Below are 14,942 nucleotides of genomic sequence, written 5' to 3'. Positions count from 1 at the left end.
ACCACTGGATGTGCATGCTTGCTGACGTCTACTTAGGCTTCCCTTGTGTTTAGACTGCCATCATGTGGAACAAAATGACACTGCACTAATATGACAAGTGAACTCTGACTGAGCACCAATAATTCTGTTCTTAATTTCTACTTTCTCAGCTATAAGCTATTATATATGCAAGCCTTTAGTATTGGACAGGTGAGAAGTGTGCTCTGTTTGGACATTATTGTGTCCTGGCTGGCACTCTTACAACATCTCTCTCTCCAGTTGCAAAAACGAGAACTGTCATTCACAGCGACTACTGGCCAATCACAGCGGGGCTTTCCTAGAACTGCGGTGGGATCCATAGTCGTGTGACGCATTTCCGTCTACGTGGAAGTCCAACAGTGTGACGTGGAAGTTCTGTTCTGTGTTCTGCATTCAGTTCATCATAACAACTGGACTTTACACGTCGTTTAACGATGATTAAAAAGTTCGACAAGAAGGACGAGGAGTCTGGTGAGATATTACCGTAGTAACAGTTATATTACAATAAGGAATAATAACTAACTGTTGATGTTTTGGTGTTTCGAACAGAGTTAGCCATCTAAGCTAACGTCAGCTAGCTTAGAGGTTTTGTTATGACATTTTATCGTTGCATTGTTGTAGGCTATTCATTCGCGCAAGTGTTTTATGAGATGCTTTAGTTTGATAAAATACATCCCAATGTTGACAATCATGTTGGTTACGTGTAACGAGCTGTTGATTGTTTAGTTTAGCTAATGCTAGCATTTCTTTCATGACGTTGCAGCGAATCATGCAGTCTTTTTATATTAAAATGAGAGCTTCACCGATTCCCACTGTTTTCATACCGGTATGCTGTAGAACCTTCTGTGAAGTCTAAATTAAGCAAAATACAACAATCTTTCTATGCACAGTGGACAGTGAACACATTACACGTATATGTGCAGTGCAGAATCAAATGTGGTTACAGTAGCCAAAGATGTTACTGTAAAAAGTATTTTCTTTAAACCAGGGGTCATCAGGGGTCGCAGCTTGGTTCATAGATAATTACAAGTTACTGTAAGTGTTTGAATTATGTAAGCCTAAAGCACATTTTTTCTTATTGAATCAGGAAGTGGCTCGAACCCTTTCCAACACCTGGAGAAGAGTGCGGTGTTGCAGGAGGTAAAGTATACAGATGTCATTGCATGCCATGGTGTATAATTGAATACACAGAGCGAATACCGTCCTAAAGTCGGCTCTTCTGTGCTACTGAAAATTTCTGACGAGCCGAAATCATTTCGGCACTACAGCGGTAAAATAGGAGTATGAATCGGCCCTTAGTTCTGATATCATGTAATTTAGCACATGACGATGTGTCTGTTGACATTTCCAGTCATATTTTCAATCCTTCAGTTGATGTATACCCATCTTATGCTCTTAACTGTACTATTTACATTATTATTTTACAAATTTGTAGCTGCACTGTATCAATTAGTAATGGCATTTTTGTTTATTCCTAGATCGGTGGTCCTCAAACCGTTTTACCAATTTCAATGACCCCCACAACTCTGAGAGTGTACAAATGGAATCTTTACGGTTCCATTCCACTCTCATAGTTCCAGACCTGTAAGGGTCCATTTGGAACCCCCTCAAGGAACCCAGAGGGTCTCTTGGACCCCAATTTGAGAACCACTGTCCTGGATTGTTTTGAAATTACACACCGGACGAGATTCATTGGTACTCGACCGATACAAAGGTTATGGGATTCGGAATCGTGTATCGTATCGTGGTATTTGGCACATCTCTAGAATGAACTCTCTCCTCGTGTCTTCCAGGCACGTATCTTCAACGAGACTCCCATCAACCCCAGAAGATGTCTTCACATCCTGACCAAGATCATCTACCTTCTCAACCAGGTACAGCGCTCTGCCTCACTGTCACCGCAGCTTTCACCAGATTTTGCGAGAGAAAAGAGCAAACCAGGTTTATGAAAACAAGCCCAAAAGAAGCGACTTCTATAGGCCACTTGAGCACTTTAAACCTATACATTGGCTATTTGAAATTAGCCGATCTACAAGCTCACAATGTGTCGCGATGTGACACGTTGTGAGGGGGTCCCTGACTCCCTGGCATAAAATATCTTTAGATTGGGAGGGTCGTTGGTCAAATACATAATACATTAATTTGGGGTCCTTGACCGCGACCCGTAAATTATGAATATTTACAAGCTATTTTACAGAAAGTGTGGTTGCACCGACAATTTTAAGCTTTGAATCTTGCATAAGTACAGTATGGTGATGATGTATGATGATTTACCCACATGACGTCACAGAGACCCTCAAGAAGACATTCAAAATAAAGTTTATACGGAATAAATAAATAAAGTCTGGCAATTACTGGTTGTCCAGAGGGCAGTGGGCAACAACACAAAAAAATGTCCATGCCGATTTGCTGATATACAAATAAAATCACATCTTGATTTGTATTCGATTAATTGAAAAATAATCAATAGAATGACCAAAAAAAAAATTACGTCTAGTTGCAGCCCTACTTGACCATTGATTACTTGTATTATCATCTGGTCTTTGAAGGGGGAACACTTTGGAACCACGGAGGCTACGGAGGCATTCTTTGCGATGACCAGGCTGTTCCAGTCCAATGACGTAAGTCTGTTTAGTGTTAAAATGTGACAAATATTCATTGTACATCCTGACTTGTAGAGTTGTCGAGATATCCTGTGCTTCTAGTCTAACTTTAACCACATGAACCCAAGTGTCCCTATTCTGGGGGGCTAACATTCTGCGAAAATCTGCAAGAATCTACAAGGTCACAACGCATTGTGACATGTTGTGAGCTAACGTTAGCTATTTATGGTGAATATAATTTGGTATGGAGGGGATGAGAGTGGGCCTAGAATAGATCCCTGGGCGGGAAACTAAGATTATACGGTTTAACCCATTAAAACCGGGAAAGGTTTCATTTGAGATATTAACCATTACTTTGGCTTTTCAAAAATAGCAGCATCTACAAGCTTGTACAAGCTTGCGATGTGGGCCCGCGGCTAAATATAATTTGGGGGGCCTTGACATGGAAAGGTTTGAGCGCCACTGATATCGCAATATAACCTTTTCTGAATGTGTAGAATCTGCCTCAGGTCTTAATGTCTTAAGTAGGTAAATAGTTATTATTTTTAATGTTGTTTTGTTGACTATGTTTATCATCAGTCACATGCAGTGACATCGTGCATCTGGTTGTGAATCTGAACAAATCGAATGGTGTTTGTTTTGTCTACTCAGCAAACCCTGAGGAGGATGTGTTACCTAACCATCAAAGAGATGGCCAACATCTCAGAAGATGTGATCATCGTGACCAGCAGGTTGGTGTCAACATGTTTTACGAAGATGCGGTTTGAAGGTGTTCCAGTCAGGCGAGAGAAATCATGCGAGAATACAACATTGAAACTTGAACACTATCATATGGATTAAAGTTCTCAGTTTGAATTCCATAGAAGCCAGCAGCTGCAGCAACATGTCTTCTATGAAAGCCTGTTGCGCAGCGAATGTACTCAAAGTAGCCTAGCTCAATGACTAGCTATCAGACTAATCGAGCATTGACTTGATATTAGTGTCACTGTACGTACTCATACTCCTGCTACGGGCTGGGGCGGAGCCTGTTGGTAGGGAGTGTTGGGCGGGAGGAGTAGGAAGAAGGCTCTATGTCCTCTCGGTAGGGGCTCCTCACTGGCAAGTGAGTCAGTAGGATACAACAGCAGTGACAAACGACACACAAATGCGTGTGAGGAGGAACAATTGGCATAACGACTACATTGGGGCGAAAAAAGGATAAAAGGCAACAAAAAAGGCTGATCAGTGTGTTTTGTTTTTTTCTTGTTAGGAAAGTGTTTAAAGTAGACATTATGCATTATGACTGAGTGTTGTTTTTACCAAGTCTTACCAAGGACATGACGGGCAAGGAGGACGTGTACAGAGGACCTGCCATCAGAGCCCTCTGCAGGATCACTGATGTAAGTACATTACTCGGTACATCTGCTGGGCTGCATATTTACTGTCTCCATAATGTCAGGGCTCTACAACAGGAGGTCCTCAGAGGTAACTCTGAGGATAGATTTTTTATATTAACCACTTGAACCTTAGCATCCCTATTCTGAGCTAAACATTAGCTGAAGGTTTGGTGTAGAAAGAAAATAGAACAAGTACAGAGTAAAAGGCCAAGTTTACGTAGTGAAGGGATCCTTGGCCTGAACGTTGAAGACATATAGTATATACGGTATGACCATGGCTTTAACCACTTGAAGTGAAGAGTGCCGTTAAGAGAACGGCCACTAGATGGCACAACTGCTACTTTACAACAACAGCTTGCATTTCCTTACCAGCAAAGGAACTATGTTATGTCCTAACTTGTGTTGCAGACCACCATGCTGCAGGCCATAGAGAGGTACATGAAGCAGGCCATCGTTGACAAGGTTCCCAGCGTGTCCAGCTCAGCCTTGGTGTCGTCGCTGGTAAGAACACCAACAGTCATGCAGACATCTCCTTTTTAAAAATAATAAATAATAATAATAATGCCCTACTACTTGATCATACTACCGTGTTTACAGCTTGTAGATCTGATACTATTACTGTTTTTGAATTTTATTCCTGAAAAGTAACAGTTTTCGACATATCAGGTTTCCACCTGACCGAGACAAAATGGAAGATGACAGTCTTCCTCGTTTTAAACTTGAAATGATCGGACTTTGTCAACTGCAACTTCATTGTGGGTATTGAAGTCCTTTTTCCTGTGTGTGTGTGTGTGTGTGTGTGTGTGTGTGTGTGTGTGTGTGTGTGTGTGTGTGTGTGTGTGTGTGTGTGTGTGTGTGTGTGTGTGTGTGTGTGTGTGTGTGTGTGTGTGTGTGTGTGTGTGTGTGTGTGTGTGTGTGTGTGTGTGTGTGTGTCACACAGCATATGGTGAAGATGAGTTATGATGTGGTGAAACGCTGGGTGAACGAGGCCCAGGAAGCTGCTTCTAGTGATAACGTCATGGTGCAGGTAGGTTTCAAGCTTTGAGGTTTAACCCTGAGGCCCATTCTAATGCCTTCTAGAGCAGTAAATCTCAAATTTTGTCATGCCATAAACGACCCCAAATTGTTATATATATATTTGGCCACATCTGAAAATGTTTTGTGGGGACCCCCAAAAGATAACATTTGTGTTCAAACATATTAAAAAAAATGTAAACGCTCAAGATTTAAAAAAAAATACTCGCAGCGTGGCACAAAGTGACGCGCTGTGAGCTTGTACGTCAGCTGTTTTTGAGAACTACTGTTCTAAAATCAATGTTCTAAATAATAAGCGTTTTCTGACAAAGCTAATTTTCTCTATATAAATTATATGACTGAAATAAAAAAAATGACCCGGATGCTTTCCCGGATGGTTTTAATGGGTTGTGAAACGGTGTCTTGTTCATCCAGTACCACGCCTTGGGCCTGCTGTACCACCTGAGGAAGAACGACCGCCTGGCCGTGTCCAAGATGCTCAACAAGTTCACCAAGTCCGGCCTCAAGTCTCCGTTCGCTTACTGCATGTTGATCCGCATCGCCAGCAAGCTGCTGGACGAGACGGAGGGAGGGTAGGTACTGGGAACTCTGTCGTCCTAACGCCATGTTCTAGTCGGTGATATCGGAGTGGCCTAGACCAGTGGTTCACAACCTTTTCAGGTCGAGACCACCGTCCCTTCCGACATGTGCTGCGGGTTACAAATCACCTATAGCATCCGTGACGGTGTGCGGTTATGGTTAGGTTTGTGTTTGGATAGGGTGTCGGACTAATGACTGCCGGACTCTTGGTTTGCCGGAAACAAATGCCTGCACACAGTTTGAGTGGGGACCCCCCAAACTAACAATAATCATATTTGAACTATGGGCGTCCCCCCAAAATTATCATGGGGAACCCCCAACATAACATTTGAACTGGAGAGTGGAGACCTCCACTCTCTGACAAGCACTTGGAATTGTAGGAGTTGAGGCATTACATTTAATTTGACTCGGTTCCACAGATACAGTACATATTGTGAAAATGGCCAATCTACAAGCTCACAACGTGAGGCTTTTTAAAAAATATGGCCAATGTTTGACCATTTTTGTCTCCACCAGGCCGAAAGCATGAGGAGAGAGTATGTTACTTTTCAAGATTAAAAAATGGCAAAACTAGCAAATTGACATGCTCAAAACGTGTCAGTGGATCTGCTACTTTTGATGCTTTTGTGTGACTAACGTATGATCAAGTAGGGCCTTAATTTACAACAATAAGAAGGTTAAGAGGCAAGAAATAAGAGGTTTCTGCCCCGACAGCAATGATATGACTGTGTGTGTTTGCAGGCATGACAGTCCTTTGTTTGACTTCATCGAGGGTTGTCTGAGGAACAAGAATGAGATGGTGGTGTATGAAGCAGCGTCTGCCATCGTTCACATGCCCAACTGTACGGCCAGGGAGCTGGCCCCTGCCGTCTCGGGTAAATAACACTTTTTTACACAATAGAATAATGTAGGCCTACTGTATTTTCTAAATCACTGGTTCCCAAATGTACCCGGGACCCAAACCATAGACTGTAAAAAATAGGGACAAGGGGGGTCTTTGTATAAGTTTGCTTGGGTTTCGTAGTTCTGCTGCACACGACTACTTCAGATTGATCTGTGAATGTGTTTTTCTACAGTTCTCCAGCTGTTCTGCAGCTCTCCCAAAGCCGCCCTGCGATACGCTGCCGTCAGGACCCTCAACAAGGTGCGTTCAGAGACCCTCCCTGTGTCCGCTGCACGGCCTAGGGTGTAATTCAGCACTACTACACGAGAGGACTATCCACTACAATTCTTTTTTGAAAACTTTAGTTACCGTACTAGTTACTTTGTAGATTTTGATTATTGTCAACATACATTAGCTACTTCAGCCCTATATACATTTCAGCCATTTGAAAATAGCCGATCTACAAGCTCACAATGCATTGCGATGCAACACATAAAGACTACTTTTACTTTTGGTACTTTAAGTACATTATGAAGCCAACACTTTTTTACTTTTACTCAAGTTAAGAACATTTTGAATTCTGGACTTTTAACTTGTAACGGAGCAGTTCTACAATGCAGTATTGATACTTTGAATTGTGAGTACTTTTCCCACCATGGCACTGTTTTATTGCCTATCCTTAAGTTATATACTGTGACGGGAGCCCCTTCCAATGTGTTACTGCTCTATATTTCATCACAGGTGGCCATGAAGCACCCGTCGGCCGTGACGGCGTGCAACCTGGACCTGGAGAACCTGATCACGGACTCGAACCGCAGCATCGCCACGCTGGCTATCACCACGCTGCTGAAGACCGGCAGCGAGAGCAGCGTTGACCGCCTCATGAAGCAGATCTCCTCCTTCGTCTCCGAGATCTCCGACGAGTTCAAGGTCTGAATCGCTGTCTGATTTTTGGCAGCACTTTCATTTTAGTTTCAGTCGTAGACTTTTCGATAACACTTAATTTGGTTTTAGTCACATCTGAAATGTTTTACTTGACTAAATATCATATGATTTTAGTCGACTAAAACTACAGTTGATTTTGTCAACAAAGTATTTTGCCAGGCCTTGATTGCGTCGTAATGGCTGATTTTACACTTTTACACTTTCATCACTGCCCTAGTTATTTGTTGACACAATTGTCAATATATTTAGTCTTAGTCATAATAGTAAACTTTCTTTAGTTTTCGTCACTGAACAAAGGTAGTCGTTTTAGTCAACAAAATGAACAGTGGTCTGAATGTCTAGTTTGTCTCTCCATGTCAGTCTCTGGCCGTCTGTCTGTCCATCTTTTGTTCTCCATTATCAGGACATTCTGCCGTTATGCCAGAAGATGAGAGATCTTTGCCTACTGATAATGTTTAGGGGGGGGGGGGGGGGGGGGGGCACTACACTGTCTCTGCATAATCTGCATTTGATGTGTTTACCTTGCTTATTGTAAGTGACTCTGGATGAAGCGTCTGTCTCTCTTCCTTCTAGGTGGTGGTGGTCCAGGCCATCAGCGCTCTGTGTCAGAAGTATCCCAGGAAGCACAGTGTCATGATGAACTTCCTTTCCAACATGCTCAGAGATGACGTGAGTCCATCTTTTACCTGGATTAAAGTTCTCACCTGATTATTGATTATTCCGTTAATCCGATAATAATAATCGCTAAGTTATGTCCATATGGAAACGAATGGACAATGCAGTAGTTGTTTTAAAATGATTTTACACTGTTGGTGGCGGCTATAGCTGAGTGGTTAGTGAGCCCACCTGGGGAGCCAGAGCCCTGGTTGTCCCAGGTGCGATTCCAGGCCCGAAATGTGTCTGTCCCCCTGAGCATGACTCTTAAGCCTGAGCTTGGCTGCTCACTGCTCCTAGTTGTTATAGTAAGCCTTGCCGAGCATTGAGGCCCATAGGGCAGGAGCCTAATCTCCTGTATCTGTAGCATGAGGCATCTTGATGTTCAAGCACACCCTTTGGACATGACGCTAGTATGATTCTTCTTTGATTTCTTCATGAAATTACTGGAAAAGTCATTGAATTTTGAAAATATTTTTAAATAATAACAATTAAAAACAAAATGTAGGAAACAAAAAATGAAGGGACCCAAAAAAAAGAACCAGTGGTTTACACACCATGACCCCCTTTCCCCTGCAGGGGGGCTTTGAGTACAAGCGGGCCATCGTGGACTGCATCATCAGCATCATCGAAGAGAACCCGGAGAGCAAGGAGACGGGCCTGGCCCACCTGTGCGAGTTCATCGAGGACTGCGAGCACACGGTCCTGGCCACCAAGATCCTGCACCTGCTGGGCAAGGAGGGGCCGCGCACCCCCTCCCCCTCCAAGTACATCCGCTTCATCTTCAACAGGGTGGTGCTGGAGAGCGAGGCTGTCCGTGCCGGTGAGGGCCGTGTGTGTGTGTGTGTGTGTGTGTTGGGGGGGGGGGGGGGGGAACCAACTGGGGGAACCAACTGAATCACTTGGGTCGGCTTGCGTCAACATGCACCGACGTGCAACAGAACATATCATGAACACTAAACCGTTTTGTTGCCTCTCAGCCCATTGGTGTGGTTTGGGCTTCACAAGCACTTGGAATTATAGGCATTATATTGTGAAAATTGCGGAATTACAAGATGACTTGTGAGCTTGTAGTTAGGCTATTTGACATTTATGCCAATTTGGTATTAACCCATTAAGACCCATTAAGACATTCTACAAATGCCTTCTAAAATCATTAGTTTTCTGAGAAAAATATGTTTCTATATCAGTGGTTCTCACACTATTTCATGTCAAGGACCCCCAGAATGACGATCATCAGTTTGGGAACCACTGGTAATTTTTTCATATTTTCTGTAATTAGATTTCTTTTCCATCTTTTGTTTCCTTTTTTATAATCGATTAAGTCTTGAATTGAAATTGATGCATATACCTGTGTATATAAACATGAATTATTGCACATGTACGGTAAAGTGTACACAGAGGATAGTTGCATAACTTGCATATACATTCAGTGATAAACATGTAATGAATGAGTCCTTAATAACGTGATCGAGTTGTTTTGAGCATTTTCTCTTGTTGGCTTCATGTAGTCATGTTTGTCATCGTGTCAATGTTTGGGTGATGATTCATAACTGTGTCCATCATCTGTCCATGTCCAGCTGCGGTCAGCGCCTTGGCTAAGTTTGGAGCCCAGAATGACGACCTGCTGCCCAGCGTGCTGGTTCTCATGCAGAGGTACTTTACATTGTCATAGTTGCGACCACAGGTCGCATTTACTATTGAATCTAGCATTTCCCGTCAGTGTGTTGGTTGGTCACCCCAGGCAAGCCTCCAGGTCATCGTGACATCACATGACATTAGCCCCCATATATATGGTGCCCAGGTCATCGTCACATCATCAGGGATGGATATCCCTGATGTCATAGTACATTTATATTTGAGGGGCGCCAGCCCCTCCTATATACAGGTTTAATGTTTGTCTTGTCTAGACAAACATTAAAAACGCCATTGACAATGTTTGTTTTGTCACTAACTCATTTTTTTTTAAACTCTTTTTTGCGGATAGTTTTACGTCTTGGGTTTGAGAACGGCTCTTTCGCATTCCTGGGGTGCAGAAGTGCCCAGGAGGCACCATTTGATTGGCAGGGTACCCCCTTCCAGTCAGACGTTTGACATTTGTTCACATTTGTCCCAAGACATCACAGTATGCATTTTGGGGAGTGAGAGTGTGTAGAATAATTGTGTTGGGCCTAGTCGCTTGTACAACCTGTGTTGTGTATATGTGTGCTACTAGGTGTATGATGGACAGTGATGATGAAGTGCGTGACAGAGCGACCTTCTACATGAACGTCCTGCAGCAGAAGCAGAAGACCCTCAATGCCGCCTACATCTTCAACGGTAACTATTAAATATATATTGTATTTATAACGCACTTTACGTGCAAAATCACAAAGTGCTACAGGGTTTTAAAAACCAATGGCATGTAAATGACAAAGGCAAGACAAAGAAATCTGTAGCAACAAGACTCTTCTTGGGGTAGAAAGTAAGTAAATTATGGCATAAACTAAAAGACCTAAGGAAAGAAAAGGCTAAACATTGGTAGCGATGTTTTGAGTGGAGGGTTGTGGTTTGAAAAGTTCTAACGCCTAATTATTGCTCCGTCGCACAATGTAAATGGCAGACTACAGAAACCCAAACCGTGTCGCGGAAGCAACAAGGTTTGGGTTTGTGTAGCGCATTGTAAGGGGGATGGAATCCTGCGTTCTTGGCTGATAACAGACTTACTTACGTGTGTGTGTTGTTTGAAGGTTTGTCAGTGTCTGTCCCTGGTCTTGAGAAGTCTCTCCACCAGTACACCCTGGATCCCTTGGAAAAACCTTTTGACATGAAGACAGTGCCTCTAGCCACCACCCCCATCAGCGAACATAAGACGGGTACAAATCAGTTTTCTTCCCTTTAATATGCAGCGTTATTGATTTCAGCTGATTTTCACGTTGGATTCATTTGAACATTCACAAGGTTAAGTGACAGATTGTTTGTGGTGATGATTGCAGAGATTGCTCCTGTTGCCACCAGCAAGCTTCCAGAGAAGATGGCTCCATCACGCCACGACATTTACTCGGGTGAGTGAAGTCTCATTCATGCTCCGTCATCGCACAACGTTTGGCACATGTCGGCAAGCGACGTCAAGGGTCACGATCGACACTGCATACAGTATACGACAGAGAATTGAGAATATAGGTCATAGTACATTTACTTGTAGTAGTATTGCCAGTGTTGTACCCGGCAAAGAACGATAGTTCACGAACACGTTCTCATTTGGGCTGAACGCGAACTGAACGTACTGTATTTCTGCCTGATGAACGTCATTGTGAACGCGTTCATTTCTGGCGTGTGTGAATGTCACTTTCTCTCGTTCAACTTCGTTCAAGAGTGGGGGGGGAGTGGGGGTTACAGACGTTTGTATCCTGCCACGACGTTATGCTGCTTTCACACGGGCAGATGCAAAGCTACACTAGTACACCTAGTCACAGAACAGTGTCGTCGTTAAGCAGCAGGAGGATCCCACTGGCAGCACCTGTCCGTTTATCATTAGCACAACCACGAACGTCCAACACATATACAATGAATTACTCACCTAATGCTGCCTGCAGGTTCTATGTTTAATTCCAGCGGTGTGTAACCTACATTGTCTAAGTGACAGTTTTCATATTGTAAATATGGTCGCTAACGTGGGACTAGTACTTTGACAGCTCATTCATCGTAGCTTGTTTACAAGTGAGACGGACTTCCTGTGCAGAAACTGCCTCATCAAAATAAGAGCCACTTGTATTGATTAGTCAACACTAGTTTTATTTCTAAGTCTACTTACAGGACGTTAACATCTCATTTGAGTGCCTGTCAGCATTCTCTAAATCCCTGTCTCTCAGCCGGTGCGCAAATGGCTATAGCCTAGGCTGTGGCAATAATAATAATACAAAAAAAACGAAACATAACCAAAATCGTTCATTTTTTTGAACCATGAACTTTAGTTCAAAATGTTGAATTATGAACTAAATTAGTTCCTTTTTAAATTTCTGAACTGTGAACTGAACTAGTTCATAAAATAAATGAACTTTCCCAACACTGAGTATTGCTACTTTGGACTTGGCATAACAAATCCGAGTACTTCATTGGTACACTCTTATTTCACTCTACACAAATCGATTTGCCAATTTTACACCCTGATGCTGAGAGTTCAAGTGCTTTAACAAAAGTGTAATTTAAGCATATTTTGAGTATCGCAATAATACCGTTAATCACAATTATTTTTGCCACAATACTCTCAATGTTTAATTCTCACATGGTCCCGTCCCCGCTGCGTTGGTAGAACAACTATCGGCCATCCCAGAGTTCCAGGCCCTGGGTCCTCTCTTCAAGTCGTCGGAGCCCGTCCAGCTGACGGAGGCTGAGACGGAGTACGTGGTGCGCTGCATCAAACACACCTTCACCACACACATGGTGTTCCAGTTCGACTGCACCAACACACTCAACGACCAGCTCCTGCAGAAGGTACCTTCTGTCTGTCTTGTCTGTCCAAACATCAATACTGTAAAAACATCCGTTTTCCTTTTTGTTTTCACAACCAGTGTTAATTTGCAGTCATATTTTTGTCATTTGAAATGTTTTTCTTTTTGTTACTACTTGAGTTAAGTTGAGTCTTCAATCTTTGGGGGAGGGTTTAACCCCATGTTTATCCCATCATGCCACTTAATCAAAATGAGTTGTGAGTGAGTCTAATCGTGTGTGTTAAAATGTGTGCACGTGCATCAGGTGTTGGTGCAAATGGAGCCTTCGGAATCTTACGAGGTGCTTCAGGTCATCCCCGCCGCCAACCTCCCGTACAGTCAGCCCGGGTCCTGCTACAACCTGGTCCGACTACCCGAAGACGACCCTACCGCTGGTATGTGATGTGACCATGGATCGCCCGCCACTCATTTCAGTCATTTGGGTTCCATAGAAGGCTTTTAGCTTTAATCCATGACATGTGTTCTCCGGACCTGGTGCTCTGGGGCAGTTTGCTACTGTTTTTTGAAGTATTCTGAGCTGCTCTAATGTCCATTGCAAACATTGTGTGTTGCAGTGTCGTGTACGTTCAGCTGTACTCTTAAGTACCTCGTGAGAGACTGCGACCCCAACACTGGAGAACCAGACGACGACGGTTATGACGACGAATATGTGGTGTGTGGCTGGAGTCTGAACTTTGACCTGAAATTAACTAACCCCTGAATGAGCTCGGAATCCGTATCAGGAAGGAAAAAATGGTATTGTTAAATCTCTAATTAGGATTCAGCTTTGACCCATTTCTCCTCCCCTCCTAGCTGGAGGACTTGGAAGTAACGGTAGCGGACCACATCCAAAAGGTGCTGAAGCCTAACTTTGGAGCGGCCTGGGATGAGGTAGGAGAGGAGTTCGAGAAAGAGGAGACCTTCGCTCTGGCATCCGTACATACACTGGACGGTATGAACAAATAGTCACTCTGGATTCATTTTGATCTGGACGTTTCACGCCCACAGAAATAACAATAATAACAATTATTTGTCATAATGAAGGAGCATATCGTCTCTGTATGGTGGAAACCTCCTGTTTTACCTTGTGTTTACCTTGCTTACTACTACTTAATTGTAGTTGCCGTGGTGCTGACTGTGACTGCTGTTGTGTTCATCTCCAGAGGCCGTGGCAAACATTGTTAGCTTCCTGGGCATGCAGCCGTGTGAGAGATCTGACAAAGTCCCCGAGAACAAGAACTCTCATGTCCTGTTTCTGGCTGGTGGGTGTTTGCATAGATTACAGTTCTCACACAACTGATTACAGTCATTTGGATTCCACAGAATCGGTACCACTCAGCATGTCTTCCATGGAAGCATGTTGCACAGCGAAAATGTCCTATCTATGAGAGCTTGTTGATAGATTGACTATTTTCGGTTATTATTTAAAGATTCAGGCATTTGAAGTGGTCAAACTAAACTAGCAAAAAATATGTTCAGAAGCATCTTCCATGAAACCCTAATGGTCTGTGATATACTGTATGTTAAAGCCTCAATCTGTGGTCCCCAGCTAAATGTGTTGATACAGTATTACAATCATTTTAAACTTTATCCACGTTTTATATAGTGGCCATTCAAAAATGTCAGATGTACAAGCTCTCTTGGTGCCACTCTGTTTGAGAACCACGGCTCATCTCTACCTCGTCATCTCCAGGTGTGTTCCGGGGAAGCCACGACATCCTGGTTCGAGCCCGCCTGGCGCTGGCTGACGGCGTCACCATGCAGGTGACGGTGAGGAGCGGAGATGAGACGGCCGTCGATATCATCCTGGCCTCCGTGGGCTGAGAGGTCAAGAGGTCATCAGCCAACCCCAACGTCCTGTTCTAGCCATCCTTTCTTCTGTCTTATATGTGTTAACATTAATTTTACAGAAGACATGTATTTTCTATCAATTACACACTGCATGATGAAAACATGACAGAAAACAAGAAAGGCTTCATGGGGTGTGTAATTGATAGAAAATAGGGTTGACTTACTCTGTTAAAATAATTGCTATTGTGATTTCTCTTTTTACACCTTTAAAAATATGTAAAATGTTCCAAACATTTTCATTATTTTCTGTTTAAACATCCAACATTGAATGACTTCAGAACATTCGTTCGTGGTTCCATTTATGTACAAAGATGTTCTTGATGCGTAATAAAGTCTGACGGTGGACCAACTCTACACCATATTTCAGTTGTGGCGTTCTCACTTTAATTGACAGGCAATGTCTTATTATTATTATTATTTTAAAGACCTTTTAAATACCCCCAAAAAATAAAGACCATTAATACTACATCAAAAGTAAAATAATGTCAAATAAATAAATAATATAAGATGCAAAAATTGTGCATTGTAT

General features: G+C 42.9%; 1 protein-coding gene across 1 annotated transcript; it reads left to right on the top strand.

The window, feature by feature from the left end:
- Positions 1-309: 309 nt before the first annotated feature.
- Positions 310-14,774, top strand: copg2 (COPI coat complex subunit gamma 2). The gene is made up of 24 exons (XM_079494810.1): positions 310-489; positions 1,106-1,158; positions 1,812-1,892; positions 2,568-2,639; positions 3,273-3,352; positions 3,925-4,000; positions 4,406-4,498; positions 4,938-5,024; positions 5,447-5,604; positions 6,353-6,486; positions 6,688-6,755; positions 7,236-7,424; positions 8,013-8,108; positions 8,673-8,916; positions 9,674-9,749; positions 10,309-10,412; positions 10,823-10,948; positions 11,069-11,137; positions 12,385-12,566; positions 12,828-12,957; positions 13,138-13,235; positions 13,376-13,514; positions 13,726-13,824; positions 14,256-14,774. The coding sequence occupies exons 1-24, from the start codon at positions 453-455 to the stop codon at positions 14,384-14,386; spliced, it is 2,622 nt and encodes an 873-aa protein (XP_079350936.1). The 5' UTR covers positions 310-452; the 3' UTR covers positions 14,387-14,774.
- The last annotated feature ends 168 nt before the right edge of the window (positions 14,775-14,942 follow it).

This window comes from Electrona antarctica (assembly GCF_951216825.1).
Source record: "Electrona antarctica genome assembly, chromosome: 23".
NCBI classification, from domain to species: domain Eukaryota; kingdom Metazoa; phylum Chordata; class Actinopteri; order Myctophiformes; family Myctophidae; genus Electrona; species Electrona antarctica.
The sequence above is the reverse complement of the archived record's forward strand: the minus strand, read 5'-3'. Positions and strand labels throughout refer to the sequence as shown.